At 46.4% G+C, this 27,652-nt stretch overlaps 2 protein-coding genes across 5 annotated transcripts in view; one reads left to right on the plus strand and one right to left on the minus strand.

Annotated features, from left to right (window-relative positions):
• The window catches only part of CCNDBP1 (cyclin D1 binding protein 1), a 68,595-nt gene that overhangs the window by 9,583 nt on the left and 31,360 nt on the right, over positions 1-27,652 (minus strand). For 2 of the 4 annotated variants that reach the window (XR_012494772.1, XR_012494770.1), the window contains exon 11: positions 23,796-23,915. The exons of the other annotated variants lie outside the window; for them this stretch is intronic. The gene's annotated coding sequence lies outside the window, so the exon portion shown is untranslated. The remainder of the gene's footprint in view (positions 1-23,795; positions 23,916-27,652) is intronic. 4 annotated transcript variants of the gene reach the window in all.
• On the plus strand, positions 1,514-25,491 carry TGM5 (transglutaminase 5). The gene is made up of 13 exons (XM_019725377.2): positions 1,514-1,640; positions 5,901-6,095; positions 6,199-6,444; positions 7,587-7,705; positions 9,943-10,071; positions 10,682-10,859; positions 17,684-17,819; positions 18,459-18,562; positions 18,668-18,907; positions 21,352-21,717; positions 22,200-22,360; positions 23,504-23,637; positions 23,828-25,491. Exons 1-13 carry the CDS (start codon positions 1,631-1,633, stop codon positions 23,979-23,981), a joined length of 2,172 nt encoding a protein of 723 aa, XP_019580936.2. The 5' UTR covers positions 1,514-1,630; the 3' UTR covers positions 23,982-25,491.

Raw genomic sequence — 27,652 nt, forward strand, 5'->3', positions numbered from 1 at the left:
AGAGGATCCAGAAACGCAGTGAAGGAGCATGTCCTCCCGTGGGTTCTCAGGTGTGGCCCTCGTCCTCTGTTCCTCACCTGCTCAGTGACTACAGGTTCACTCTGTTCCTCTCACCAGCCTCGCCTCCGCCTTTTCCTCCTCCTCTCTGTTCTGTATTTATTTTGCTTTCGCAGGAAAGGCAGGAGTCTGCACACCCGCACTCCACCCTGTGTGCCAGGTACACCCGTACCCATTAACTGGTATGGGCATTTCTGTGTGGCTCTGTCACTGCTTTGTCACTGCTGTGTTCCGGGTGGCTCCCTGTCCACCCACTGGAGACCTGGTTCCTGGGCTGGCTCCTGCAGAAATCTGAAACCTTGTTCCATTTGCAGAGCGCCCGGTCCTCCTTTGTTTAGTCATTGCCCCTCCTGTCTGGTGGCGCAAAACTGCCTGGCTGTGTCACTTGTGTCACTGGAGGAGGAACAGTGGGCAGGCTTTCTGCTGGGCCTCCCAGAGGCATGAGGATATTAGCCATCTCTAATTTTCCAGTTGACATTTCAGATATCTCCTCTCGCCAACTAAAAAAATGGCTTTAAGAAAAACAGGAAACGAGGGTGAGGGTGTGAAAAGCAGTGAATTCTATATGTGCATGTATACACACACTTTAAAATCTGACTGGGGACAGAGAGATTTGAAAAGACATGAGGATGGAAGCTGGTGACTGATGTTCCTGAGTAGAGAGGATAAGGGACCCAGGAGGCAGAGGGACACAGAAAATGTCCCACAGGAGGGAAAGGCAGGGTAGGTGTGACTGAGGGTCCTTTAGAGTGTCTCACCCACTCCCTATGAAGAGCCTTTCCCTTTTCTTTCTCTCTCTCTTCTCCCATCTGTTCCTTTCTCCCTTACACACTCACTCCAAAGGACTTGTACTTTTCTTACTAGAATCAAGGTCACTCACTGGCATCCATACCCTCTCACCTATTTCCAAAACTCCTCCATGAATCTTCCCAAGTTTTCTTCCTTTAGTGCTTTTATTTGAGAGTTGCCCGGGACCTGGCAGGTCTCACCCAAGACAATACCTCCACCAAAAAATAAATACAAAAAAATCATATCAAGGTGATCCCGAATGGGCTCTGTTTGCATTTGATATCCAGGAAGTGACTTTCCAGGATCAACGAGAGGGCTCCTGTGCTGAGCATCGTTCTAGGCTTAAGAGGCTCTCTCAGCTGTGAGCTGAAGTCTTGGGACCCTGACATTCCTCCCTGTAGGGGTGCAGCCCCTCTCCATCCCCCTAGAGGCCCTGTCAGCTCATCTCTCCCACATGGCCCCCCACTACAGCACAGCACCTGGCAGTGAATGCCCCATCGCCCAAAAGCTATCAGAGGCCCCACGGCACAAGCCCCTGGCAGTTCATTGGGCCACACTTCATCTTAGACGAGCAACACTGCCAAGAAAAACCTGAGGGCAAGTAAGAAAACCAGTTGTGATCTGCCCAGTAAGCAGGTGGCAGTGCTGTAGCCAGCCCCACCTTCGGTGTCTCCTGGAGTCTTGGGGATGGAAAGGGAAACAGACACTCCAGGACCAGTTTCCTGAAGCTCCAGGCTATCCAGGTGTTCTGTGGGGAGCAGCCCAGGAACCAGAGGCAGTCACCATGGCTCAAGGTAGGGGAGGCCCATGGGGCTGCTGATGGTTAGGGACAGGGAACACAGACTGACTGTGCGATGTCAAGAGAGGGTGAATTCAGAGGAAGAGAAGTATAAATAAAGAATGGAGTAGAAAAAGGAGAAACCCCAGGAACCTCAGGATTTGTTGATAGCCTGAGAACCAGGAGACAAGGTAGATGCCAGCAGGTAAACAGCCAAACAGCTGCGTGCCAACATGCTTGCTTCCATAGCCTGGTCGGACAGAGCAGGGCCAGGGATGAAGGGGTCAGGGTTCCTGCTCTTCTCTTCTACTAGTTGACCCTTTGACATTGAACAAGTCACTTCTCTGGTTCCCAGCTCCTATGCCTGAAAAATGAGGGGAATTGGACCAGATAATCTTAAAGTTGTCTTCCAGCTCTAAAATTCTCTGAATTTTTGTATTTTCTCTTCTTTTCCCCACTTCAGAGGCTCTGTTCCTCATCTTAGCTAATCTTCCCACCACTACCCTTCTCTCCGTATCAACTCCCCTTTTCTAGAAAGAGCTATTATGAAGATTAAAAGGTTAGTTGAAACCGTTTATAGGAACGAGCTAAAACCTCTACAAATGTAACAGCCTCACCTTCATTTAATATGTTTTGTGTTCAAATTTTTATGCTTACATTTTTATAATTTTTAACTATACCAATACATAGTTGGAGTAATATAAAACAATATTTTCAGATAAAGCTACAGTCCCCTTACTACCACCTCAACCCCAGTATTATCTGTAGAGAAACCACTGTTACCAGTTTTTTGTCCACACATTTATATATATATATATATATATATATATATATATATATATGGTGAGCACTAGGGGTGGAATTGCTGGGTACACACACACACACACACACACAAACACACACACACACTCAATGTGATACATAATATTAGCATGTGTGAGTTCTTTTTTTGGGGGGTATATCTATGATATCATTGTGTTGCACATATTTTTGTACAACTTGATTTTTTTTTCACTCAACAGTATGTCTTGGAGCTCTATTAATGCCATTCAGTACCTGTAGATTTACCTCAGTATTTTCCACATTGCATAGTATTTCATATTATGGGTGTATGTAATTTTATTTATTCAGTCCCCTATTGATGGGCATTTAAGTTGTTTCCCATTTTTCAGTTATACAAACAATGTTGCAGTGCACATTCTTATTTTTGCCTCTTTGTGCTTGTGTGGGAGTGTCTAGGACAGATACTGAGATTACTTTAGAAGTACTTCCTATAATTTTCTTTCTATTTTATTGATCATTTCATCCCATTCTTCCTGTATATCAAGGAGAACAAATATGCCCAGTACCTCTTATTTGAATGTCTGGTGTTTGGGCTGAAGAATAATCCCTGTGTTATAGGGAGAGATTAATTAGACACAGGATGCATCCAGAGGATGAGCTTTGGCCCCACTGCTTGCTGTCAGGCAGATGCTGCCACTCCTATTGAGTAGATTGGGTCATGTGCCCAACCTAAATCGGGGCCAGTTAACAATCTATGTCTAGTCAATTTGTCTCCCAAAGGGATGAGCTTCTTTTACCACTACTAGGAAATAGTCAGGTGCTTTTCCAGCTTGCAGTGTGTCAGATGTCCTTTCTGAACTCGAGTGAAGGCCAGCAACGGGCAGCAGCTGTTGGGTAATGGAAAAAGCACAGGACTTGGGCAAATCACCTTAGGTTTAACCTTGGGCAAGACATTTAATTTGCCTGAACCTTGGTTTTCTCAACTCCAAGTGTGGATGACATAACATTTCATGCCTCCATTGTTGTGGTGAGGACTCAGTGAGATAACTGTCCTAAGGTACCTAGGACAGTACCTACCACATAGTAATCAGGCCCTCAAGAAAGTGTTCATTGAATCTGAAATAAGTACTAGGTGATTATGCAAAAGATAGAGACTTTTATTCAACCTGGCAAACATTTTTTAATACCTACAATGTACTGACCATTATGCTTATATTTCTTTTATAGGAAACCCCATACCCATTAGCAGTCGTGCCCCATTTCCCCCTCCTTCCAGCCCCTGGTAAACCCTAATCTACTTTCTGTCTTTATGAATTTGCCGAGTGTACATATTTCACATAAATTGAACCACATAATATGTGGCCTTTTGTGTCTGGCTTCTTTCACTTAGCATAATGTTTTCAGCTTTCATCCATATTATACTGTATTCAGCATTCCTTTTTATGGCTGAATAATGTTCCATTATATGGCTATACCACATTTATTCATCCATTAGTCAGTTTGATGGACATTCGGGTTGCTTCCATTTTGGGCTATCAACATTCATGTACAGATTTTGTGTGAATATGTTTTCAATCTGTTGGGTATTTCAATCTCTTGGGTAAAAGAGTGAGCGCTAGGGGTGGAATTGCTGGGTAACTCTATGTTTAACATTTTAAGGAACTGCCAGACAGTTTTCCAAAGTAGCTGCACCACTTTACAATCCCACCAGCAATGTATTCTCCCCAACACTTGTTACAGCCATCCTAGTGGGACCTCCAGCACAGTGTTGACTAGATGGGGTGAGAGAGGACGTTCTTATCTTCTTCCTTATCTCAGAGGGGATGGCATCCAGTCTTTCACTATTATGTATGGTGTTAGCTGTAGGTGTTTCATAAATACCTTTGTCAGGTTGAAGAACTTTCCTTCTAATCTTAGTTTGTTGAGTATTTTTGTCATGAAGGAATATTGGATTTTGTCAACACTTTGGTTCATATTTCTTAAATTTTAAATACAGCTGAGACAAAACAGCTAGGTCTCTATCTTCATTGGCTTACATCGAGTGATGGAAGATAAACAAAAAAATAGCTACAAAAATATCTGAACATTTCAGTCTCTTAGTAAAAGTTTGTTGATGTAAATGAACAAATGAGCATGATATTAACTTGTGAATTAAGTAGTTAAGGTTCTCTGTGAGGCAGTTAAGTGCTGTAGCTCAGTTGGAAATGGGAAGAAGGGTGGGCCAACTGGGACAGACTTCATGAGGGTGGGTTTTGAATGCCAACTGGAGGACAGGTGGCATTTGGTTAGATAGTAAAGGGGCATTCTGAGTTGGGGCTATAGCAGGATCAAAATACATGGACAGGGAAGGTTTCCATTTGCTTGGGGATAGATTGGCTGGAGGAGAAGGTCCATACTGGGAGTGGTGAGAAGTGAGAATGCAAGTGTAAGTTAAGGCCTGGTATAGAGGGTCGTAAGTGTCAGGTTAAGGAGTGTGCCTTCTGTATGGTGGGCTGTAGGGGATCTCAGAACTTTTAAAGCAAATGATAGCATGATCAAATTGTCTTGAGGAAAGGCAATCTGGCAATGATAAGGGTGGGTGGTGTGGAGAGACAGGAAGCAGGACACCTGCTGAAGGCTGTTACAATCACTGGGAGTGGGGTGAGAAGGTCAGAGTTATGTACACATGGAAAGGGACAGATGGACACCACAGACAATATAACAGAAGGAATGAAGGGACTTATAACACGTGAATAGATATAGACTGAGAAGGAGATGGATGAGCGAATTGTGATTTAAAAGATGTAGGCCCAGGTGCCTGGTGACCATGGCAGGACATGGTCAAACATGGAGAGGTCAAAAATGGTGCGTTCTAGGGGAGGCACACTTGGAAAGTAGTGAGGTCAATCCGTGTCTTAGCAGGAGCTGCAGAAGGCTGAGTAGGAGTGGGCATTTCTTTGACTGTCCTCAGCATTCCAGCTACCAAAGCACTGGGCATTATTGGTAGTCAGAGGCCAGCAAATTGCTAAGAGCACAGCAGCTAACCCAGTAACAGTTAGCCTAGGGGCAGCTGACCCCAGGACTAGCTCCTAGATCTGGAGGCTGGTACAGAGGCAAGTGAAACTCTTAACTTGTGTCCAAGAAAGTGGATGCTGGCATGAATCTGAGGACAAGCTAGACTGAAGGGAACAATCAAACTTGGCCAGGCCTCCAGAAGGAGTTGGACAGAGAGAAAAAAACCATGCACCTCCAGGAGGGTGTAAGGGAAGAAGGAACAGAAGGTCAGAGAAGCAGGGAAAGAAGGGATAAAAGAAGTCAGAAAGAGGCACTTGCATGCACAGAGCCTCACTTAGTCCTCATATCAACTCTGTAAGGCTGGTATTATGGATTCTCCTTTACCGACTTGGAAACTGAGGCTCAGAGAGGCTAAGCTTCTTTCCCAAGTTTGTACAACTAGTAAGTGGTGGTCAGGGTCAGCCCAGGCTCCATAACCCTGCTCTTCCATCTGCCCCAGGCGGCGCCATGGCAGGGTTGGAGTTGTCCGCCACAGACTTCCAGAGCCCCTGGAACAACATGCAGCACCACACGGAGGAGATCAGCTCGGAGCGCCTCCTCGTTCGCCGGGGCCAGCCTTTCCATATCACTCTGTACTTCCGGAACCGGGGCTTCCAGCCTGGCCTGGACAACATCATCTTTGTGGTTGAGACTGGTGAGGATCCCTGCTGGCACACAGGGCTGTGTGTATGTGCTGGGGGTAATTCTTGGGGGCTGGGAGGTCACCTCAGGGAGCCTCAGCTCTGCTTCCTTCCTAGGACTGCTGCCAGACCTGGCTAAGGGGACTCGGGCCGTGTTCAGCATGGCAGGTGGTGGTGGTCCCAGCCTTTGGACGGCCTCGCTGGAGACCAACAGGGCCGCCTCCCTGGACGTGAGCCTGTGTGCTCCTCCCATGGCAGCCGTGGGGCGGTACCTCTTGAAGGTTCACATTGACTCCTTCCAGGGGTCTGTCACAGCCTACCAGCTCGGGGAGTTCATTCTGCTCTTCAATCCCTGGTGCCCAGGTAAGGCAGGGATTCTGAGTGGGAGTCCCTTACATCTGCCCCTTTGTCCATGCCACAGAGAGCCAAGCTCAGGGATTTCTAGAACCTGCTCCCTGGAAACCTGCAAACCACCCCAATCCCATGCATTCAGCATCTACTCCCAATCACCATCAGGGCAGGGAGAACTTGCTATTTATTTATGTATTTATCTAGAAATTTAAAATTATCTTTACTTAATAGGAAAACTATTGCAATTAAATTTGACCACTGTTAACATTTACCTTTACCATGACTTTTAAAGTTAACTCAAGTTTCTCCATTGTAAAAGTATTAAGTACATTGTGAAATGGAGTAAAGGGTAAGACAGTGAAAAATAAAACCTGTCCTAATCTCCAACTTCCATACTCCAGAGGAAATCCTGTTAGCATCTTCTTGTATAACCTTACAAAAATGTTCTATGCTTAATCAAATACATATTTATGCATATATGCATACATGTGTGTGATTATATGAAATTTCTATGTTTATATATACAATTTTACGTCCTTGTATTAATAGTGTACAGACTTCCGTGGTGGAGGTAACTATTTAACCGGTCCCCAAGAGTGTGGCATTTAGGTTGTTTCCAGCTTTTCAGTGTTATAAACAGCCCTCAGATGGACAGCTTAGTACCTAAATCTTTGTGTACTTCCTAAATGCTTTCCCTTAGATTAAATTCCTACAAAAGGAACGACGAGGTCAATGCCAACCCCTAAATTCTGATTCGCTTTTTTCCAACTAGGATTAGTTGAGTATGGCAGAAAGAGCACAGACATGGAGCCATGTGGGCTCTGCGTTCAATTTCACTCCGTACTTATGTGTGATTTGGGCAAGTTACTTATTACTCTGAGCCTGTTTCCTCAACCTTAAAATGGGGCTAGGATGTAAATGTGCTTTGCAAACCAAGAAATTCCACTAAAGATAAATTTTTACTGTTCCACCTGATGTTCACACTGAGCCTGTGGCTGGTGTTGAGGAGCTGAGCTTACTGCTGCCCCTCACGCTGTTGCCCAGTGCCCTCCTCAGAGCTCACTTTCCATGGGACTGAGCCTTCTGGGGGTGCAAATGGGGCAGGAAGGGCAAGATGACTGTTCTGCTTTGTGTCCTCCCACTTTGATTCCTAGGGGACGCTGTCTACTTGGACAGTGAGCCCCAGAGGCAGGAGTATGTCATGAATGATTATGGCTTCATCTACCAAGGGAACAAGAACTGGATTCGCCCTTGCCCCTGGAACTATGGACAGGTAAGTATCAGCCCCACTCATGGCCCATCCAGGGGAGAAGGGAGCAGGAGGAGGGTGGGTGGATGCCCTTCATGCGAGGTTCACCCAGAACTGCTGACAAATGGGAACTAAATGGCACCAGGAAGATGTGAGATGTGACCCCAGAGAGCTAGAGGAGCAGTCATAGAAAGTTGGAAGCTGTTCTTTGCTGATCATGTCTGATTTGGACAACAGGATTAGAGAGGGAAGAGATGCTAAAAGTACGCCCTCTCCCCCACCAGGAATTCCACAGAGTCTGAGGGTGAGGATGAAGGGACAACAGTGACAACAGCCATGATTTTTTTGTTTATTAACTGTGTTTCCAGTGTGGCATATGTTCCTCTACATTTTGTTTTCCACACATGTGGAAACATGTGGTTTTATTTGTAAAAATAGCATCATATTAACCGCAAAGCTCTGCAACTCTTACCTTGCTAAAAGCTCGTCTCCCATGTAAAGCTCAGCCTATAGCAGGTGCTCCAAGGAGTCCAGAACCCGTCCAGGGAAGAGGGTTCTTGAGCCCCGGCACTGGAAACTTCAGGGGAAGAGAACCAGCCCTGGCTACCCAGAAGGGGTGTCAGCTGGGAAATCCTGGGGGTGCTTGTGAAGGCGTATATCAGTTCCATATGGGTTCCTCTCCTGGACTTGTCCAATACATGTGACCTCAGGCCCAACCTAGGCCTCCCAGGAGGGTATAGTCTAGATGAGACATGGCAGCCTCAATGGGCCCCCGTTGACATCCCCATCTCTCCACTCAGCTTAGGCAGATGGGAGTCCTAGAGAGTGCCCAGACAGGGGTTTGTTGTCTTCTGTGAGAAACAGAAGGGACCTGTTGCTGTTTTCTAAGCCCTGGGTCTTCCCCGACTCTCTTATTCAGTGAACATATACTGAATGCCTACTCAGTGCCAGGCAGGGCTCTAGGTGCTAGAGATAGAAACGTGAATTAAATACTGTCCCTGAGCCCACAATGTAGTGGGGACTCAGTCACATAAGCAGGTCGCTTATCATGCAGTGGGATGTATAAAGATTGCCAGGTAAGTGCAGGTTGCTCTGGGAGCCTGGAGGAAGAGCATTTGGCTGGGCATGGGTCTGTCAGGGAAGCCCCCTGGAAGAGGAGATGCTTGAACTGAGTTAGCCAAGTGAAAGAAGGCAGGAAAAATATCCCAGGCAGAGGGAAGGATGAGCAAAGACACAAAGGTGAGAAACAGTTTGGCCTGCTGCAGGGGTTACAAGGAACCTGATGTCGCTGGAGGAAAACTGGTGAGGCAGAGGGTATGGAGACAGGGGACGAGAGAGTTAGAAGGGGGCCAGATCAGGGAGGGTCTTACGTGCCTTGTAGAGGAGGTTAGAGTTTTTATTCTGTAGGCCACAGGGGCCTTTGAACATGTTAAAGTAGAAAAGTGAACTGATCTAACTGTCCCCTGAGGAAGATGGATCAGAGAAGCTTCCTAACCCTGTTTTTTGCCCAGTGTTACATGGAATTACTGCATTCATTTACTCTCATTCAACAAAGATGCATAGAGTCCCTGCTATGCGCTGAGCACTGTGCCAGGTGTATGATTGTGAGAAGACCTGGAGAAAGACAGAGCATACACTCAGGCAGGGAAGACAAGCCTTGGCTACATCATCATAACTGAGTCTGAGGAGAGACATAGCCAGGGCTAAACCAGACTCAGGCTCAGGGAAGGCCTCAGAAGTGGCGTTCATACCCAGCCTGACGGACAGGAGTCAGCCTGCCTTGGGTGGGAAGTTTCCGTAACTCACGTGCTATTAGTCAGTCCACAGGCACTGTGGCAAGTTGGCGCCATCACCTCAGCAGTAGCTGCCAATGATGAGCTGGGTCAGCAGGTGGGGGTAGAAGGAGAAGCAATGTGCTTTTAGCAAGAACATCCCAAGAGCAGCAAGCGTGTGGGGATTGAGGAGAGAAGAGGAAGAAACAGATTTTTCAGCCAGTCAGACACATTGGAAAAAACTCCAGGGATTTTATATTCAGGACATACAAACTGGGTGACATACAAACTGACCACAGAGCTTGGAGACCCTGTACCTGCCCAGGAGGCAGTTCATAGCTATGCTACTGGACACAGTTGCCTTCGAAATGGATTTGCATTCCACAAATACACACCATCGGAGAGCTGGGCGGGCTGGTTCATGTATTTCTTTCCATATCTACATGTGCCAAGCATGGGTGTCTTGCCTCTCTGCATTTCCCCTTCCAGTTTGAAGAGAATATCATAGACATCTGTCTGGAGCTGCTAGACAAGAGCCTGAATTTCCAGGTTGACCCAGCCACAGACTGTGCCCTACGGGGAAACCCCGTCTACATCAGCAGAGTGGTATCTGCCATGGTGAGCTTGGGTCTGGCTTTGCCCACCCAGGGTGTGTCCAGGGAGGGAGGCAGCTATGCCAGGGGAGCCCAGCCCACTCACAGCTGCCCCCTGCAATGAGGAAATGAAGAGTTGAGAGGAACAAGCCCTCTTGCAAAGCCATTTTGGATAAGGCTTGATAAAAGAATGTGGCTAACAGGTTTTCTCAACTGAGCTCTGAAATAGCTGGGTGTGGGCCATCACCTCTATTACTTCCAAATTGCATGTTTTGGGAAAGGCACTGAGTGTAGCTCTGGTTTGTGAAATGGTCTTATTGTTTCTAAATTTCCTTTGCTCTGAAGTATTTTCAAAATCTCCCAGAGCCCCGCTCTAGCTTTGCAGGGGATGGGGAAATGAGGGTTAAGGGTGTGTGTAGAAGTAGAATAATAAACTAATTAACAGTGGAGCACAAGTCAGAATAGCCAGCTTCCTACTCTGACCCTTACTCCAGCAGGTCTGGAAGTTCCCAGGTCAAATGAGATCTAAGCCTCCTCTGTGTCTCAGGCCCATGGGCCTTGCAAGGCAGCCCACACTTCACATCTTGTCGAGGAAAAGGATTCTTCTAATTCTTCTATATATGGGTTTTTTTCAGATCAACAGCAATGATGACAGTGGGGTGCTCAATGGAAAATGGAGTGAGGATTACTTAGATGGCATCAACCCTGCCGAGTGGACTGGCAGTGTGGCCATCCTGAGGCAGTGGCATGCCACAGGCTGCCAGCCAGTGTGCTATGGGCAGTGCTGGGTCTTTGCAGCCATCATGTGCACAGGTAAGGAGTAGAAAGGTCCCCATGAACATACCAAAAAGTGCAATGGCTCACGTATTAGCCCTCCAAATAATTCTGGTCCTAATCTCACCCAGTTCCCACCAAAGGACATTTGGAAGGAAGCCCTTTCCAACAAAAATGTCTCATTACTAACCTCAGGCTTATTTCAGAGTATGGTTCTGAGGCAGAAATCGCACACTTGCCAGAACCTGACATCCTTCCCTTCTTCTGAGTGTGAACAATCTAACAGAATATCCCTAAGAACCTGGCTAACTATTGTCTGGTGCAAGATAGGAATGAGAAGAGAGGCCAAGTCATTAAAGAACTTACAAACTAACTAGCATAGAGAATGGTCTTAATGATGATGTTCTAATGAGAGGGAAATGTGCATCTGAGCAGTGGTATGGGGCCAGAGCAAGATGCAGCCAAAGTATGGTGACCTTGAATTTGGAGTTGTCACAAGTTCAGAGGACCTGGAGGCCTGGCTCAAGCCACAGAATTAGCGGTGGAGGGAGATCAGCTTTTCAGATAGGGAGTAGATGGAACCTTAGTAGGAGAAAAGCTAAAATATAGGTACAGGGGAAGGAAGGCAAAGGGAATTTGGTTTGCATGTGGCAAGAGGAGTAAGTAGAAGGAAGTGGCAGGTGAATCTTGAGAAAACTGAAACCTGGAAATGAGTCACGCACTGGAGGTAGCAGGAGGAGGCCTTCTGCCTCACCCAGGACTAAACTCTTGCTCCTGGACCTCACCCTCACCCTGCCCCCATGCCTAGGCCAGCTCTCAGCCTCTCTGCATGCGTATCTGTATACCTAACTTGGGTCACAATCAGGAAGTTGTTATTGTTACCTGGGGAAATAGGCCAAGTATGGCTTTTGCTCACAGTACTCTCTAGTCCAATCCAGGGAGGCCAGATCTGCTCACAACTTGCTGTTTATGGAGAACTGGGGCCTTTTGCGTATAAATTCCCTGGTGTACTCTGTGTGCTGGGCCCAGCTTCGGGCTCTTAGAACAAGCCTAGAGAGCCCTGGGCTGCTGAGCAAAGGCCAGGCCTCTCTCCAAGGGCACATGGAGGCTTTTGTCAACACCCACAGTGCGTGACCATGGGTTGGTGAGGAGGAATCCTGAGCTGCTTCAGCCCTGCAGCTGCACAGCCCCATCTTGAGTTGGATGCTTTGATTGCTCAAATAATTTCTGTTTTTCTATTTTGTATTTGTTGTTGCTGTTGTTGTTTTTATATGAAATCGGGAATTTGACAGCTTTGACACCCAGAGTCGTGGACATTTGAGTGAACTGGGATGGCTGAGTCATCCAGGGAGGAGGCATAAGATTGACAGAGAATGGATTGATCTTATGAATGATAGAGAGGGAACCTTCCTGCTCATGGAAAAGCCTAGTCTGATGGGCCAGGTGTATGTGTGTGTAGGAGAGGGCCAGGGGTTTGGGTGTGGTTGTCTGGATGTTTGCTGATGACAGAGGTGGAGCCAGTGAATGCAGATTATGTAACGAGAGCAAATCAATTAAAATGTTTATGAGAGTCATGGCCCTTTAGTAACCTGGAAAGCAAAGGGTTGGGCAAAGTGGGTCAAATGGGGGCTGGTCTATCTGCAGCTCAGCCAGCACTGGACTTCCCCAAAAGGGTTACCATATTGTCTATTAATAAATATATGAATTTGAAAAATTCATTCATTCATCCAACAACACTTATTGAGTCTTTACTCTATGCTAGGCACTGTGCTTCAAATACTGTTGGATACAAAGATGGGTAAGACCCAGTCTCTAGCCTCCACTAAAAGTTAGGGATTTACCAAACTCCTTAACCCAATTCAGCTGTCAAAGCATGTTTATTATTATTATTATTATTTCATAATCACAATAAGTGATGTTTTTCGAGAACTTCCTTTGTGCCAGGAATTGTGTTAAAAGCTTGACAGCTTAGAGTAATGGTGAAGCATGTGGGCTCTGCCTGGGTTCCAATATCAGCACTCTCCTATCATTAGCTGACTGAGTAACCTCGAGTAAGTCACTTAACGCATGCCTCAGTTTCCTCAGCTGTATGATGAGGAAAATAATAGTACCTACCTCACAGGATTATTGAAAGGATTTGTATGAGTTTATACATGGAGAATGCTTAGAATAGAGTCTAGCTATAGTGAGTGTTCAGTATTAGCTGGGATCGCCTCATTAGCTGGGATCGCCCCAAATGACCTTATGAGGTAGGTTCTATCATCATCTCAATTTTGCAGGTGAGGAAATTGAGTGGTGCAGCTAATCTCACATCCAGGTCTGGCTGGCTCTAACCACTAGTCTACATGCTGCACAAACATTACTAGCAGCTGCCATTTATCCAGCACCCCCCATACCTCCGTTCTTCAGGCACACACTGGGCATTTTCACTCTTTCTAATGCTCACAGCCACCTGCAGAGTATATGACATTACCATCACTTCATGGGTGAGAAGACTGAGGCTTAAAGTAACCAAGTGTCTCTTGTCTGACTCAAGTACATTCTCCCCCAAGTAGCTCTGCCTCCTGGTATTACCTTTTAATGTCAAACATACTGACTTCAACTTCTTAAAGAAAAATCCCAAAAAATGAGACTTTGGATGCATCAAAGAATATGTTACAATTTTTGGATGGGTTGTTTCCTTGACAGCTATTTAGTTGGCTAGTACTAATTAATTGATTCCCCTCCCCCCATTTACCTCATAACCCATTTGAAAATTTCAGAGAAATCCCTGGCTTACCCCTCCTATGCTCAGGGCCAGCTGTCTCACAGCTCTCAGTCATTGGGCTTTTCCTGTTCTGGCTGTCTACAACTTGTGACAAGGTCAGGACCCTCAGCCCTTTGCTGAAGTCTGTGAAGTAGTCTGGAAGGCTTATATGTAACAAGGGAACAGAGGGGACAGAGATGTCCTCTTGCCTGAAAATTCTCCCCAAAGCCAGGTGTCCAAAAGCCACTTACTGTTTGATTCCATATATGTGAAATGCCCAGGCAAATTCATAGAGACAGAGAGTGGATTAGTGGTTGCCTAGGGCTGGGGGGAGGGAAGAATGGAAAGTGACTGCTAGTGGCATGGAGTGTCTTTTTGAGGTGATGAAATGTTCTAGGATTAGATAATGGGGACTGTTGTACAACCTGTGAATATACTACCAACCACTGAATTGTACACTCTAAAAGGGTGAATTTTATGGTGTGTGAATTATCTCAATAAAGTTGTTTTTTTTAAAAAAGCCAGGCACCCTGGGAATGTGCCTCGTCCTGGTCAGCTCCTGCCCACAGCTGCATGGGGTGGGTGTGGGGGCAGAAGTGAGAGGCCGAGGGTCGGAAGACTCGAACTTGTGGCCGTGAGTAGGTGTACGGGGCATTATTCCCTCCTCTGTAAAGTAGGGCCCTGGGCTGGGAGTCATGGTGGGAAATGGCGTGGAGATGAAGAGGCTGAGTGCTTGGGGCTGGGCCCTCCTCTCTTCACCCAAAACTAATCTAAGATTTCTTCCCACTTGTTTGTATAAAGGCCTCCAAAAAGTACCTCATTATCTTCATTTCAATACAATAACTCTTGTTATTATTTTTACTGAACACTTTCCTTCCAGCCAAGGCCCTGGTGTGTTATTTTGCCTCAACCTATGGTTTAAACACAAATCAACCATTATTCTCCATTGATTAATGAGACATCAAAGATTATATGGAATGTTCCCTCACAGGGTTGTGAGTTAATATATGGCAAACACTTAGAAAAATGCCTGGCACATGATTAGTTTTACGTAAGTGTGAACTATTATAATTAGTCTGATACTGTTTTAATCTCTGACTCTTAGGCTCCAAAGGTCTTGCTGGCTCTTGTTTGCAAGGCGTTTCTAGCTGTCCCCCAAATTTCAGTTCCCTATCCTCTCTACCACTTTTTTACTTTATTTCCTTCCTTTTTTTCTTGGAATGTTTAGAATTAAATTAATCATACTCCTCATGTCATGGTATTTATCATAAAAGGGCTGCTTCAGGCCACTCTTTTTAAAAAATTAATTAACTGATTAATTGATTTTCTCCCATTTATCTCCTAACCCATTTCTATTCATCTCCCCCCATGACAGGGAAACATTTTGATGTGTTTAATATGTAGCATTGTATTTGAATGTGTTCTCACAAAAAAGTATATTATTATATTTGTGTAATATTTTGTCCAGTATGTTTTTGTTTCATAGAATGTATTTTTCACCTTTAAAAGTTCCACTGGATCTTTTTTTCTATCTTCCATTTTTCTTATTATATCCATGTTTTCTTTTACTTCCTCTTCAGCATATTTATTGGATTAAAAATAGCTGTTTTAAGGTCCTTGCCAGGTAATTCCATTATCTGTCATTTCTGGATCTAGTTCTATTGATTGACATTTTTCCTAATTATGGGTCATATTTTCCCACTTCTTTACATGCCTGTAATTTTTTTAAGTAGGCTTTATTTTTTAGAGCAACTTTAGGTTTCATTGTTATTGCAGACAAGAGAAAATAGTTCAAATATGACCTTGTGATGACATGTCTGAAAAACCAAAGTAATATAAACATCTTGTTATAGGGGACAATTAAAGACATGGGAGGAAGAGCAGGAAGTGATGCTTTTACCACTTGGAAGCTTAGTGCATCTAGGGATGCACTAGGGAGAATGAAAACATGTTAAAAATCATCACATTTAAATGCAATTACTTTGACTCTGTTAGCTGGGATTTGACCGTATTCTTCAGCATAAATCATGCAAGTATAGTAGCATATGAATCTCAATAAATGAATTTCGATAAATAAATAAATTGAACTCTACTTTTCCATAAATTTCTCATAAAAATGGAGCTACATTTCCACATGAGGAGGCAGGGTGGTGGTGGTGGGGAAGAACTGGTTAGAAGCCTTCATGGCCAGTCCTGAGACAGACTCCCTGTTTTAATACACCATCAGGACAGTGTCTACTACCAGTCAGAAACGAAGCTGCATTCCTTGAGAACAGGAATGTCTTTCATTTTTGTGTAGTCTCCATCTAACGCACTGCCTGGTTCATCAAAGAGGCTTGATACTTGTCACTGAATAAGTGCTAAATGGCGAAGTGAAGAGACATAATAATTCATATTGGTAGTGTGGTGTGTGTAATATACCTTGGGAACTCTTCAGTTCTTTCTCAGCTCTGAGATCTCGTCTGCCTTTGTCCAAGCATCATCCTGTGAGTGTGCATGCCTGTGTGTGCACATGCACAAACACACCCCATATACGTTTTTCTTTTATGAGGGACTCAGCTTTCACAAAATTACCAGTGAAAGAGTCAACTGAGTCTCATGTCGTACTGTGACATCGGGAGTGATAGCCTGCAGAAACCTTGTTCACAGGTTAAAGGTAACTCACTTCAACACAAATTTAATGAGCATCTATTCTGTGCCCACCTGGCCATGTTGAGCAGGAGTTGACACCGTCACTGATACTTCAAGTGGCTGTTCATGAACTCCTCCATCAGGTTGAAGAACAGAGGCTTGCTCCGTACTCTCCCTGCCCACCCCGCCTTGGCACGTTCTCTTATTTTACTATAAGTGTTATCCACCCTCCTGACTGTAATCTTAGCATAAATCCTAGCCTGTGTGATGCTCTTGAGTCACTTGAATGCTCTTGCCTCACTCTTGTCTCTCTACTGAAGGTAGTGGCAACTCTTCTCAACTTTACCCTCCCCTCTGAGGCTGTCCTGTGTCACCTCCACCTACAACTCGCTTGTCAGTTCTTCTTACTCCCTCCTTTCATTCCTTGGCCTTATGCAGACCTACCATTCCAAGGAGAACTCCAGCTTCCCCTTTGGCCTTCTCTCCTCCCTGTCCTGGGCTACATCTAGGGGTGTGTCCACACCCTGGCCTGGAGAGAGCCTTTGTGCCAAAGTACAAAAAGGAGCCTAAACTAAAATCTATAAGCAATTAAATGTTTAATATAAATAGATACATAGTATTTAAACTAAAATGTATGAACATTTTAAAAAATGACGATGTATGTAAAGCAACACCAGGCCCGCTGATTGATGATGATGATGGTTGAATTGGGTTGGCCATCACTGTTGGGCTTGAGGGGTCAGGGATTCCCAGGGCATCGGTGGTGGGATGGGTTGGGGGATATTGCTGTTCTTAAAAGAGAGCAGAGGAGGAGAAACATGGCAGAGGACAAAGAAAAGTTTGCTGGCACAGGGAAGGAATGCTTCTTCAGGAATAAAGACAACATTCTACCTCCTTCCCAGAATTTCTCCACCAGGTACAGACTCATTTTTCTGGGCTTATGTCACAGTTTCCTTCCCTTCCTGGCTGGATTTGTGATGCTTTCCTTGAGAAGATTCCAAGACAATACACCCATGGAGAAAGGGGACTCCAAGCCACAGATCTCTTTGCTTAAGAATCTGATGTTCTTAGCCAACACTCCTTACCACAGGAAGGAAAACATTCCCGCTATTTGGCTTGAGGATGGAGATTTATAACCAGAAGAGAAGAGAGACGCAGTCAGGCTACTGAGTCTTGCCAAAGGAGGTGTGCCTGTTCTGCCCTGCTGGCCCAGGCAAGGGAACCCTTGACTTGCTAGACTTTTGTTGGCCTTGGCAATGCTTGTCAGCGCAACTAGCAGCCTTTGCAGGGAGTCTCTTCTGTGAGCTCCAGGGAGAGGAGCTCAGGAAGGTGGGGAGGGAGGATGTCAGTGTCACCAACCCAGTACCCCAAACAGTTCCTTCTTGGTCCTGATGGTGACAAATGAATGATTTCCCTGGGCCCAGCGCCCTAAGTTCAGGAATCCAGGAATCCACAACCCACAAAAGATTTTCTGCCCTTTTTGCAGTGATGAGGTGCCTGGGGATCCCTACCCGTGTGATCACCAACTTTGACTCTGGCCACGACACAGATGGAAACCTAATCATAGATGAGTATTATGACAACACGGGCAGGATTTTGGAGAATAAGAAGGATGCTGTCTGGTGAGAGACAACCTTTCAGAATTTTCTAGGGCAAACCCCCACCAACAGAAAGTAGGGTGGGACTGTGTCCATGGGCCTCCTACCCTCTCATGCCTCCTACTCCTACTTTTACCAGCCCCAGGGCTCAGTATCCCCACCCCTAAGGCTGGGACACAGCTGGATCCAAAAACGATTTTGAGTTTAGAATTCTCATATCACAAGAGCTCTTTGCCCTGGGTAAGGATTTCCTCTTTGTCACCTTCATTTAATATTCAGCCTGTGACCATGGGAGGGCCTGAAGTCTCACCTCCAGACAAAAAGGACCATGATTGCTTCTCTGTGGTCAGCAGCACACACAGGAAAGGGCCATGAGGAACTTTTTGAGAGCGAGTGAAGGACTTTTAACTTCAGCCGGCTCTGGGAGCCTTCATTCTCTATTCACAAACAGAGGAAAGTTCCTTTCAGGGCAAGTCGAGGCTCACAGGAAGAAGAGCTATCACCACTCACCCGCAGAAGTTTGAAGGCCTGGGGTGCCCTGCCTGTCTTTCTATCTGGCAGTCCATCTGCTCATCATCCGTTGTCTTGCTCCAGAAGGAACAGGAGCATGATAAACTCTCCCTTAGCTTCATTTGACACTGCGTCCTCTGGCTTCTTCCTCAGGAATTTCCACGTCTGGAATGAGTGTTGGATGGCCCGAAAGGACCTCCCTCCTGGGTATGGAGGCTGGCAGGTGCTGGATGCCACGCCTCAGGAGACGAGCAATGGTGAGGCTCTCCAGAAGAAAGGTGGAACCCACTTCCATGGAATCCGCCCCTGCCCCTACCTGACCTGCAGCAATGGCCCATCTTGGCTCTTCTGTTCTCCTTCAGGCCTCTACTGCTGCGGCCCTGCCTCGGTCAGAGCCATCAAAGAGGGAGAGGTGGATCTGAACTACGACACGGCCTTTGTCTTTTCCATGGTGAATGCTGACTGTGTGAGCTGGCTTGTCCATGGAGGGAAAGAGCAGCGACTTCACCGGGACACGAATTCTGTTGGCAATTTTATTAGCACCAAGAGCATCCAGAGTGATGATCGGGATGACATTACAGAGAACTACAAGTACGAAGAAGGTATGACTGAGCCAGACCCCCTGAGAGCCCAAATCCGGTAGCCACCTTCCCCTACCCCAGGGCACCTTCCAGCCAGCTGGGACAGGCCCCTGGGGAACCAGAGGGTGTCTGCAAGGCAGGACGCAGGTCCACTATCTCCTCAGTTCTTCAGTTTTAAGTTCCCATTTGAGGTGTCCCTCACTTCCTCGTGCCAACCCCCCCCCCCACGTCCCACAGGCCAGTGACCAGCCTCCACAGATATTCACATTGTTTGTAGGGCCATCGACAGGCATCTCACCAACAGTATATGAATCCCTTGCCCCGCCTTCCCAAAAAGTCAGCCTCCCACTGACGATGGCGGGGATTTAGTGAACTCTCTTCTATTAATTAATTTAACTTATTGTTTAATTAATTGTGTTTTATTGCATGTTTGGAGGACAGGCCAGACCACCAGCCAGCACTGAGGCTGATGTAAGGCCAAAAGTTCACTCCCACGCCCACCCCCTGCAGAGGATGGTTCTGAGAGGTGGGAGAACTGACAGGAGCTTATTGCCCAAACCAGCATGGGCAAAGGGGCAGCTAAGCCAGTCAGGTGGGGCTAATTCCTGGGAATTGAGGGAGACCAACCACTAGGTTTAACCACCAGTGAGCCATATCCAGTCCTGTGAGGACCAGAAGCAGGGTGAGGAGAAGGCTCTGAGCAGGGGCAGATCAGGAATGTGTGAGGGCAGGTGAGGGGCTAGATGCGTAATCACTGGGAATGCTGGCAAGTGGATCTGTGGTTTGTTTTTGTGGGAAGCTTCAGAATCCAAGCCTGGGAAGGGGCTACACAGCAAGAGCCAAGCATTGAACACAACCCAGTAGTACTGTCCACCACCCCTATAACCCCAGCCACTCAGGGGTTATCTTGGTTGGGGGGCTCAGAAACAGATCCAGAGGCAAGGATCTACTGCAAGGAAGGAGAATGAGTGAGTGAGACGTGGAAGGGGAAGCCAGTGCAGGGTGCCTGCCTTATTAAGCCTGTGGGCAGGCTGGAGCTCACCTGCTGGAGAGCTCTGCCAGGGAAAACACAGGATGAATAGTGGTTTAGTCTAACCGTGTTCCCAGTTATTTGTTGTTAATTGGAAATTCAAATTAAGTAGCTCTGTATTTTTATTTGCTAAATCTGGCCATCCTATCAGCGAGTCGGTGTAAAGCATAGAACACCACCTCAGATTTATCCCACCCAAGAGGCAAAGGGCTAGGCTATTTATCCAACTCCTGTCAGTCAGGGGTTGAGGGCTGCTCCTAGGGACTGTCAATTCCCCAGCACTTTTGGCCTGTCCCATGCATGGGCAGAGTCAGCTCTGATGGCAGAGAAAGCTTCAGACAAAGAGTAGTAGCAGGTGCTAGAATTTGAAATTAAAGCAGGAGGGCACTGAAATGGCAAGTGCCAAGGGGACATGGATGGGGCATTGACAGCATTTGCTACAAGGTCCATGGGGTTCTGCTGTGAAATTGAGGGCTTCGGAGCTGTATATCGGTGCGTCTGAGTATACGGCTCAGTCAGGCAGTATTCTGTCTCCTCCCACCCAGCCTGATAGGATGTGGGAGTGGAACAGACCACAAATGAGCTAAATCTGATCCACATCTCCCTGGGTCCACTTTTACTGAAGCCAGTGTCTCAAGATCCTCTTCTGCCTGGATCAGGGCTTAGAACAACCCACAGAACAAGGGGACAAAAGTGGTGTCTGCCTGGGGAGGTTGTGTATCCGCACAACTAAAGGAGTGGGGCTCGGCCCTGAAGACAGTAAGTGCTCAGTGAAGGCACCTGTTGTATTATTAGGGAAGCACAGAGAGTATTCCTGCATGCACATCCTGCCACAGCACCTCCCCAGGACTGAGGTCTGGGTGCTCTGGGAACTCGGCTTGACTGAATTCCCCCCCGCCCCCCCACTGTGGCTTCTCAGTTTCTCAATCTCCAAGAATTAGTCTACAACTGACCAATAATTCAGTTCTGGAACAGGAAATCACACCATACCCTGTTGTCTTTAAGAGGCTTATTCTCCACATTTGTGGACCATCTTTCCCGTGGGAAGGCAAGATAGTCTAGTGGTCATGAGCACAGATTTTCAAGTTGGGTGGATTTGGTCTTCACCTGAACTCTGCCCCTTGCAAGTTGTGTGACTCGGACAACGGACATGACCTCTCTGCGCACCATTTTCTACACCTGTATATGGAATAATGATAATAATTAAAATAATAATACAGTTCTCTCATCGTTAATGTGAGGATGAAAGAAGTGAAGTGCTCAGCAGAGCCTGACACTTAGAAAGCACCTGATGAATTGTAGGGAGTATTTGTTGTTGGAAATGAGGGTTTTCATACCTCTGCAGTGTTGGTGGGGCTTTTGGGAAGGATGTTCAACTATGGCTTAACCCCTGGGTCAGCCTGGACCACAGATGGTGCTGTCTCTGCCCTCCCAGGTTCCCCCCAGGAGAGGCAGGTGTTTCTGAAGGCTCTTCAGAAGCTGAAGATTAGAAGGTTCGAAGGCCCCTACCGAGCAAACTCACCATCTTCCAAGCCCATGCCTCTGAGCCAGAATAGGCCCCGGAGCCTACACAGGCCTTCCCTGCGGCCCAGTGATGTTATCCAGGTCTCCCTGAAATTCCAGCTGCTCGACCCGCCCAACATGGGCCAGGACATAAGGTTTGTCCTGCTGGCCCTCAACATGTCGCTCCAGTTCAAGGATCTGAAAGTGAGCCTGAGCGCTCAGTCTCTGCTGCATGATGGCAGCCCCCTGCCTCCGTTTTGGCAGGACACAGCATTCATCACCCTCTGTCCTGAAGAAGGTATGGGCTCTGGGGATGGTTCTGGGGATTCTGTGTACACAGAGTGGGTTATAGAAATGCCAGTAGGGTCAAGCCAGCCACAAGGGTTCTGGGGCAGACCCTGCGACACCAGCCTTCCCAGTGTCCACTGCAGCACAGATTCCTCCTCTTCCCCTTCCCTCCTTCCCTCGCACTCCTGTCTCCGTTTCCTCCTCCTCCCCTTCCTTTACTACCTCAAGGAAAATAGCCTGGTTTAGTGGGGGGCAATCTGAGCTTTCTAGTCATCCAAACTTGGGTTAGAACCTCAGCACTCGCATTTACCAGCAGAATGACCTTGGGCAAGCCATAGTGCTTCTCAGTCTCTCCGTCGGAAAAGCTGGTACCTGCTTCACTGGGGCTCAGTAGATGTTGGCTTCTTCCTCTGTGTAAAAGGGTCTCTAGATCCAGCAGGCCCAGCTGATTTCCCCAGCTAGCCTCACCTCATCCTTGTGCTCTCTCCCTAGCGAAGACCCATCCCTGCCAAATCCCCTATTCCAAGTACAGCCAGTATCTGTCAACAGACAAGCTGATCCACATCAGTGCCCTGGGAGAAGAGAAGAGCAGTCCAGAGAGGATCCTGGTGGACAAGATCATCACCTTAACCTATCCCGCTATCATGATTAATGTAGGCAAGAGCCCTGCAAGCGGCCTGCGGGCTTCTCGGGATCAGCTGGGAGGGGGTGGAACCCTCTGAGAGGCTGCTCAGGAGAGCACTCCTTCCTTTCCTCTGCCTCTTCTAGTACTTCCAGGTGCCTCCCACCTGGATCAGGAGGTTTATCTGAAAACACTGGGTGAGGTCTCCATCCTATTGCACCATTAGAGGCCTTACGTATGGCCCTCGAGCAGCTGCCATGGAGAGATCACTCTTTTGTGCCACCTCTCACTGTTGGCCTTCCCCAGGGTCAATAAGTGTTCAAGTGAGTAGAGGGAGAGCGCTGCCTGAAAGTCAGCTCAGGTTTGATTTGCCGTTTCCTGGCTGTGCATCCTGGGACAAGTCCCTGGGCCTCTGCTTCTGTCAAATGAGAGCATTAGATTAGATGGCCTCTGAGAACACCTCCTGTCCTGACGGTCTGTGGTCCTCTGAGTGGGAGGATTTCATGGGTCCCTTCCTTTCAGTGCTGTCTCACAAGGCCAAGCAGCCTCCTGGATTCTGCCAAGTGAGCCTGTGGTGCCCCCTGCTGGGATGCAACTAGCAAGCCCAGCCACCAGAGTCTGTTTCAGGGAGGGTTTCCAAAGTGCCTCTGTTTCCTGAGGCTACTTCCTTGTCTCTACAGCCTTGAATGAGCTCTTCACTCACACTGGTATGAAAAGAAGTGAGCCAGTACTGATAAGAGGGAGGGAAGGGATGAGGTGGAATTGCAATCAGAAGAAACAAACAAAAAGTGCCAAAGAAGATTATATGTACTCAAATTATGCATGAGAATCCTTTGATTCTCCTTTGAGCTCCTTTGAGCTCTTGATTATTTCACACTTGGATATAATCCTTGGAGCAGAGGAAACATCACTGGCGATTCCCAATTCATTAGACTTTTCCATATGCTGGGTCAAGTGATGTAAAATATTTTACGCAAACATCCATATGTGTATTAATGAAGTAAAGCTTTTATATAACAATATCTTGTGTGATATACACTGATATTTTCTTCTCTTCTATTTCATTTTTTAAAAAACGTTAACAACAACCCATATGTCCTCCATAAAAGTGTGGTGAATTGGAGAATGAGACTAATTCTCTGCTTTTTCCTCTCCCCTGGATTTCTGTGTTTAGGTTCTAGGAGCAGCCATTGTGAATCAGCCGCTCTCCATACAGGTGATATTTTCAAACCCCCTCTCGGAGCAGGTTGAAGACTGTGTGCTAACTGTGGAAGGAAGCGGTCTCTTCAAGAAGCAGCAGAGAGTCTTGTGAGTGCTAGGGGTGCTCAGCCTTCACTCCTGTCTTATTCTGGGGTCAGCACTATCCTTTCTGAACACAGGCTCCCAGGCAAGGCTCTAAGAACACGGGGAAAGGGGAGACCAGCTTGCTGAGTGAAAAAGGACTTTGGGGTGATTATAATGCCTACCGTTATTTGATGTTCTCTTTTCTCTGCTGCAGGATTGGAGTCTTCAAACCCCAACACAGGGCCAGCATCACTCTAAAGACTGTCCCCTTCAAGAGTGGCCAAAGGCAGATCCAAGCTAATCTAAGGAGCAACAAGTTTAAGGACATCAAGGGTTACAGGAACGTCTATGTTGACTTGATGTTATAAATTCTAGGACAAGAAGATAGAGGCACTGATTTTAAGCTTCAGGAAAGGCAGCAAATTCAAATGCAAGCTGTATAATTCCCCACCACACCAGAGACTTTGCAGGCCTCTTACGTGAGCAGCAGAGGAGATACCAGTGACGGGTAGTCCCCTAGACCATTTGCACAATAGCCCAGGACTCTGTTTAGGGCCCAGGGATTCTGTGGTGTCCTGTCCAGAAGTGTGAAATGGCACAGAGGTCCAATGACACTGGTTGGAGAGTTGGCCATGGCTTATTGCTCCCCAAGATGTCAAGAAACGAAGACTGGCTGAGCATCTCACAGTCATTTTGCCATTGCAATAGCTAATTTCCTAGGACCAATAAACTCCAGTCCTGTTCTCATCTCCTCTGTGCCCATGGAATCACCATTTTCCCTACAGTAGCTTCTACCTGTTCCCTGGATGCTAGGACTGTCCTATTGTTTCAATACCTGAACCTATTCACTTATTCAAGAAATGTTGACTGAGTGCCTAGTATGTACCAGGCACTGTTTTAAGTGTAGAAGATAAGGCAGTAAACAAAGCTCCCTGCCCCTAGGGAGCTTACCTTGAGTGGGAGGGTGGGGGAAACACAGACAAGAAATGTGTCAACAAATAAGGAAGGTACTTACATACTCATATGTGTATCAGTCATGATCCAGTTAGGAAAACAGAAACCTTTGTAGATGTTTCTACATACTACCTACCATTTTGTGTCTTAGAAAAAAGCCTGGGAGATCTTTCACTTGGCCTTCATTTACATCCCTTCCCATATCACATCCAAGGGGAACTTGAGTTCTAACAGTTCCAGCCTTTTGGCTCAAAGTCCACCGGTGCATTGTGGTCCTGGATGGACCTGCGATGGCTGGGGTTCAGGGGATAAAGCCACTGACTAACGCAGTGAGGTAGATTTTTCAGAGGCAATGAAGTACTCTCAGACCTTTCTATTGGTTGCAGCTTGCGTTGTTGTGGTCAGACGCACGTGTTTCTCGTGGCGTTGCAAAGTTCTGCATGGATTAAGGCATGCTTCACTTGCCCACCAGGCACTGGCTATGTGACTGAGACAGCTGATTAGGGCATATATTAAATACACACACATTAAGTAAATAAGTTAAATACTTCTATTATATATCAACAAAAGGGAAAGTGTAGTTAATCAGAGGGAGAGAAGAGGGTGTGGTGGGAATTCCCTCCACATTGAGTGTAGAGTACCCCTAGTGGATGGGCTGAGAACCAGGAGAACCCTGGCAGCAGGGAGCTGGAAGTACCTATACAGTAGACCCTATTTATGTGTGGAGGATGCGTTCCGAGACCCCCAGTGGATGCCTAAATCGGTGGATAATACCAAACCCTATATATACTATGTTTTTTTCCTGGACATAACTATGATAAAGTTTAATTCATAAATTAGGCACATCAAGAGATTAACAACACAATATAAAATAGAACAATCATGACAGTATATTGTAATAAATGTATGTGAATGTGGTCTCTCTCTCTGTCTCTCAAAATGTCTTTTGAATTGTTCATTTCTGGAATTTTCCATTAAATATTTTTAGACTGCAGTTGACTGCAAGTCATTGAAACTGTGGAAAGTGAAACCAAGGTGGGAGTGGGAGGCTACTGTAATTATTTCATTCTGTAATTATTGCCTGACAGTCATGAAAAATGGCTTAAGGCAAACATCGTGGAGGGGACATCTTATAGAGACATGACCTTCAGAATCCTTGGAATATTTCAGCTCCCACACCCTCGGACTCTTTCATGAATCCCGATTTTAAGACCACATTCATTAACTCTTTCACTCAACAAATATTCACTGAGTTTCTACTAGGGGCCAGGCCCTGAGCGAGGCACCAAGGATACAAAAAGGACCAGGGCCTGCTCTCAAGGAGCTCAAGTCTAAGCATGTGGTGAAGACAAAATAAACAGGAGGTTATAACACAGAGCGGCGAGAACCACCATTGGGGTACGTAAGTGCAGGGTGTTGTGGGAGCATTAGGAGGGGCAACTAGTCCCGTCTTGGGGTTGTGGATCCAGGAAGGCTTCTAGGAGGGAGTGGCATTTAAGCTGAAAGATAAGCACTAGGAGTCCCCCCACATAGACTCCAGGTTGGAGGGGCAGGGGTAGAGTAAAGCAGTCAGAAACTACAAGTCATGCAGATGGCTAGAGATCAGAGCAGGAGGGAACAAGGACCAGGAAACAAATGAGGCAAGTGCTCGGGGGTACAAGGTTTCAGATGACAGTCTAAGGAGTTTGGACCACATTTTCAGGTATCTGTTTCCTCTAAGTCTTGGATCACAGTCATTGCCTGTAATATCAGTGCTTAAAGGTGATTCTATTTTACAGTAACTGGGGCACTTGCAGAACTGAACAGACTTCATGTGATTTGAGAAGCACTAAAAGTACAAATAGTTCTCCCCGCTGGAGGCCTGCTTGGGCCTGCCGCTGTTTCAGGAGTACAGCCAAAAAGAATTTGATTGCAGAGTGCTCCTAGCTGGCCTTGGACCCCATAGACTGGGACTTGTTTTCAGACTGTACAAGAGCGTGGAGCTTCCTAAGGGGAGGCAAGCCATGTGCTGGACATAGCAAGAGTGTTCAGGAAATGCTTGACCTGGGGTAATGTATAAGTGTGTGGGAATGTGAGAAAGAGCTCTGCCATTCTCACCAAGGTAGAGGGAGAAGGATCAACATTAGAAACAGAAGGAGAATCAAAGATGGATTTTAGAAACACATTGCTTACATTCCATATATTTGGGGATTTTCTAGTTATCTTTTTGTACTGACTTCTAGCCTAGTTCCAATGGAGTTAGAGAATATTTTCTGTCTGATTTTCATCCTTTGCAATTTGTTGAGACATGTAGACCAGCGTATGGTCCATATTGATAGATGGTTCACATGCTTTTGAGTGTTTAGTCTCTTACTGGTCCTCTCCACTTTTGCCCCCTCTAAATAATTTTCCCTATTTCAGTCCCTGTGGTATTTTAAAAATGCAAATCTGATTGGGTTACTCCCTTGCTTAAAATACCATTCAACAGTTTTCCAGTGCTCTGAGATAAAATTCAAAATCTTCACCTCAACTCTGCCCTCAGTAACTGGGGCACTTTCAGAACTGAACAGATTTCATGTGATTTGAGAAGCACTAAAAGTACAAATAGTTCTCCACCCTGGAGGTAAACCCTGCCTTACCTCTCGCCATCATAATCTATGCTCCAGTTCAAGGCTTTCCTTTAGTTGCTCCCTGCCTTAGGAGTCTGCACATACTGCTCTGTTTTCTCCCACTCCACCCCACCCCACTCCTTGCCCTATTAACCTAGCTAACTCTTATTTATCCTTCCACTTTCTCAGCCTAAATATCCTTTCTCAGGGAGGACTCTCCTAACTTCCACACCTGGGTCCTAGAACTTGAAACTTCTCTTTTATAGCAAGTAAATAATTAATGGTATAAGCACTTAGCACTGTTTCCTGTATTGGACTATAAACTCCTTGGTGGCAGGCACACATCTATCTAATATATTGCTGTATGTATTATCAATGCCTCATTCAGTTCCTGATACGCAATAGTGCTCAATAAATATTTGTGTCATGAGTGAACAAATGAATCCTTTTTGGATACACACAGTTGAAAGTTTGCTATTCTGCCAGAGGCTGAGGAG

The sequence above is a fragment of the Rhinolophus sinicus genome, linkage group LG03, assembly GCF_036562045.2.
Source record: "Rhinolophus sinicus isolate RSC01 linkage group LG03, ASM3656204v1, whole genome shotgun sequence".
Classification (NCBI taxonomy): Eukaryota; Metazoa; Chordata; class Mammalia; order Chiroptera; family Rhinolophidae; genus Rhinolophus; species Rhinolophus sinicus.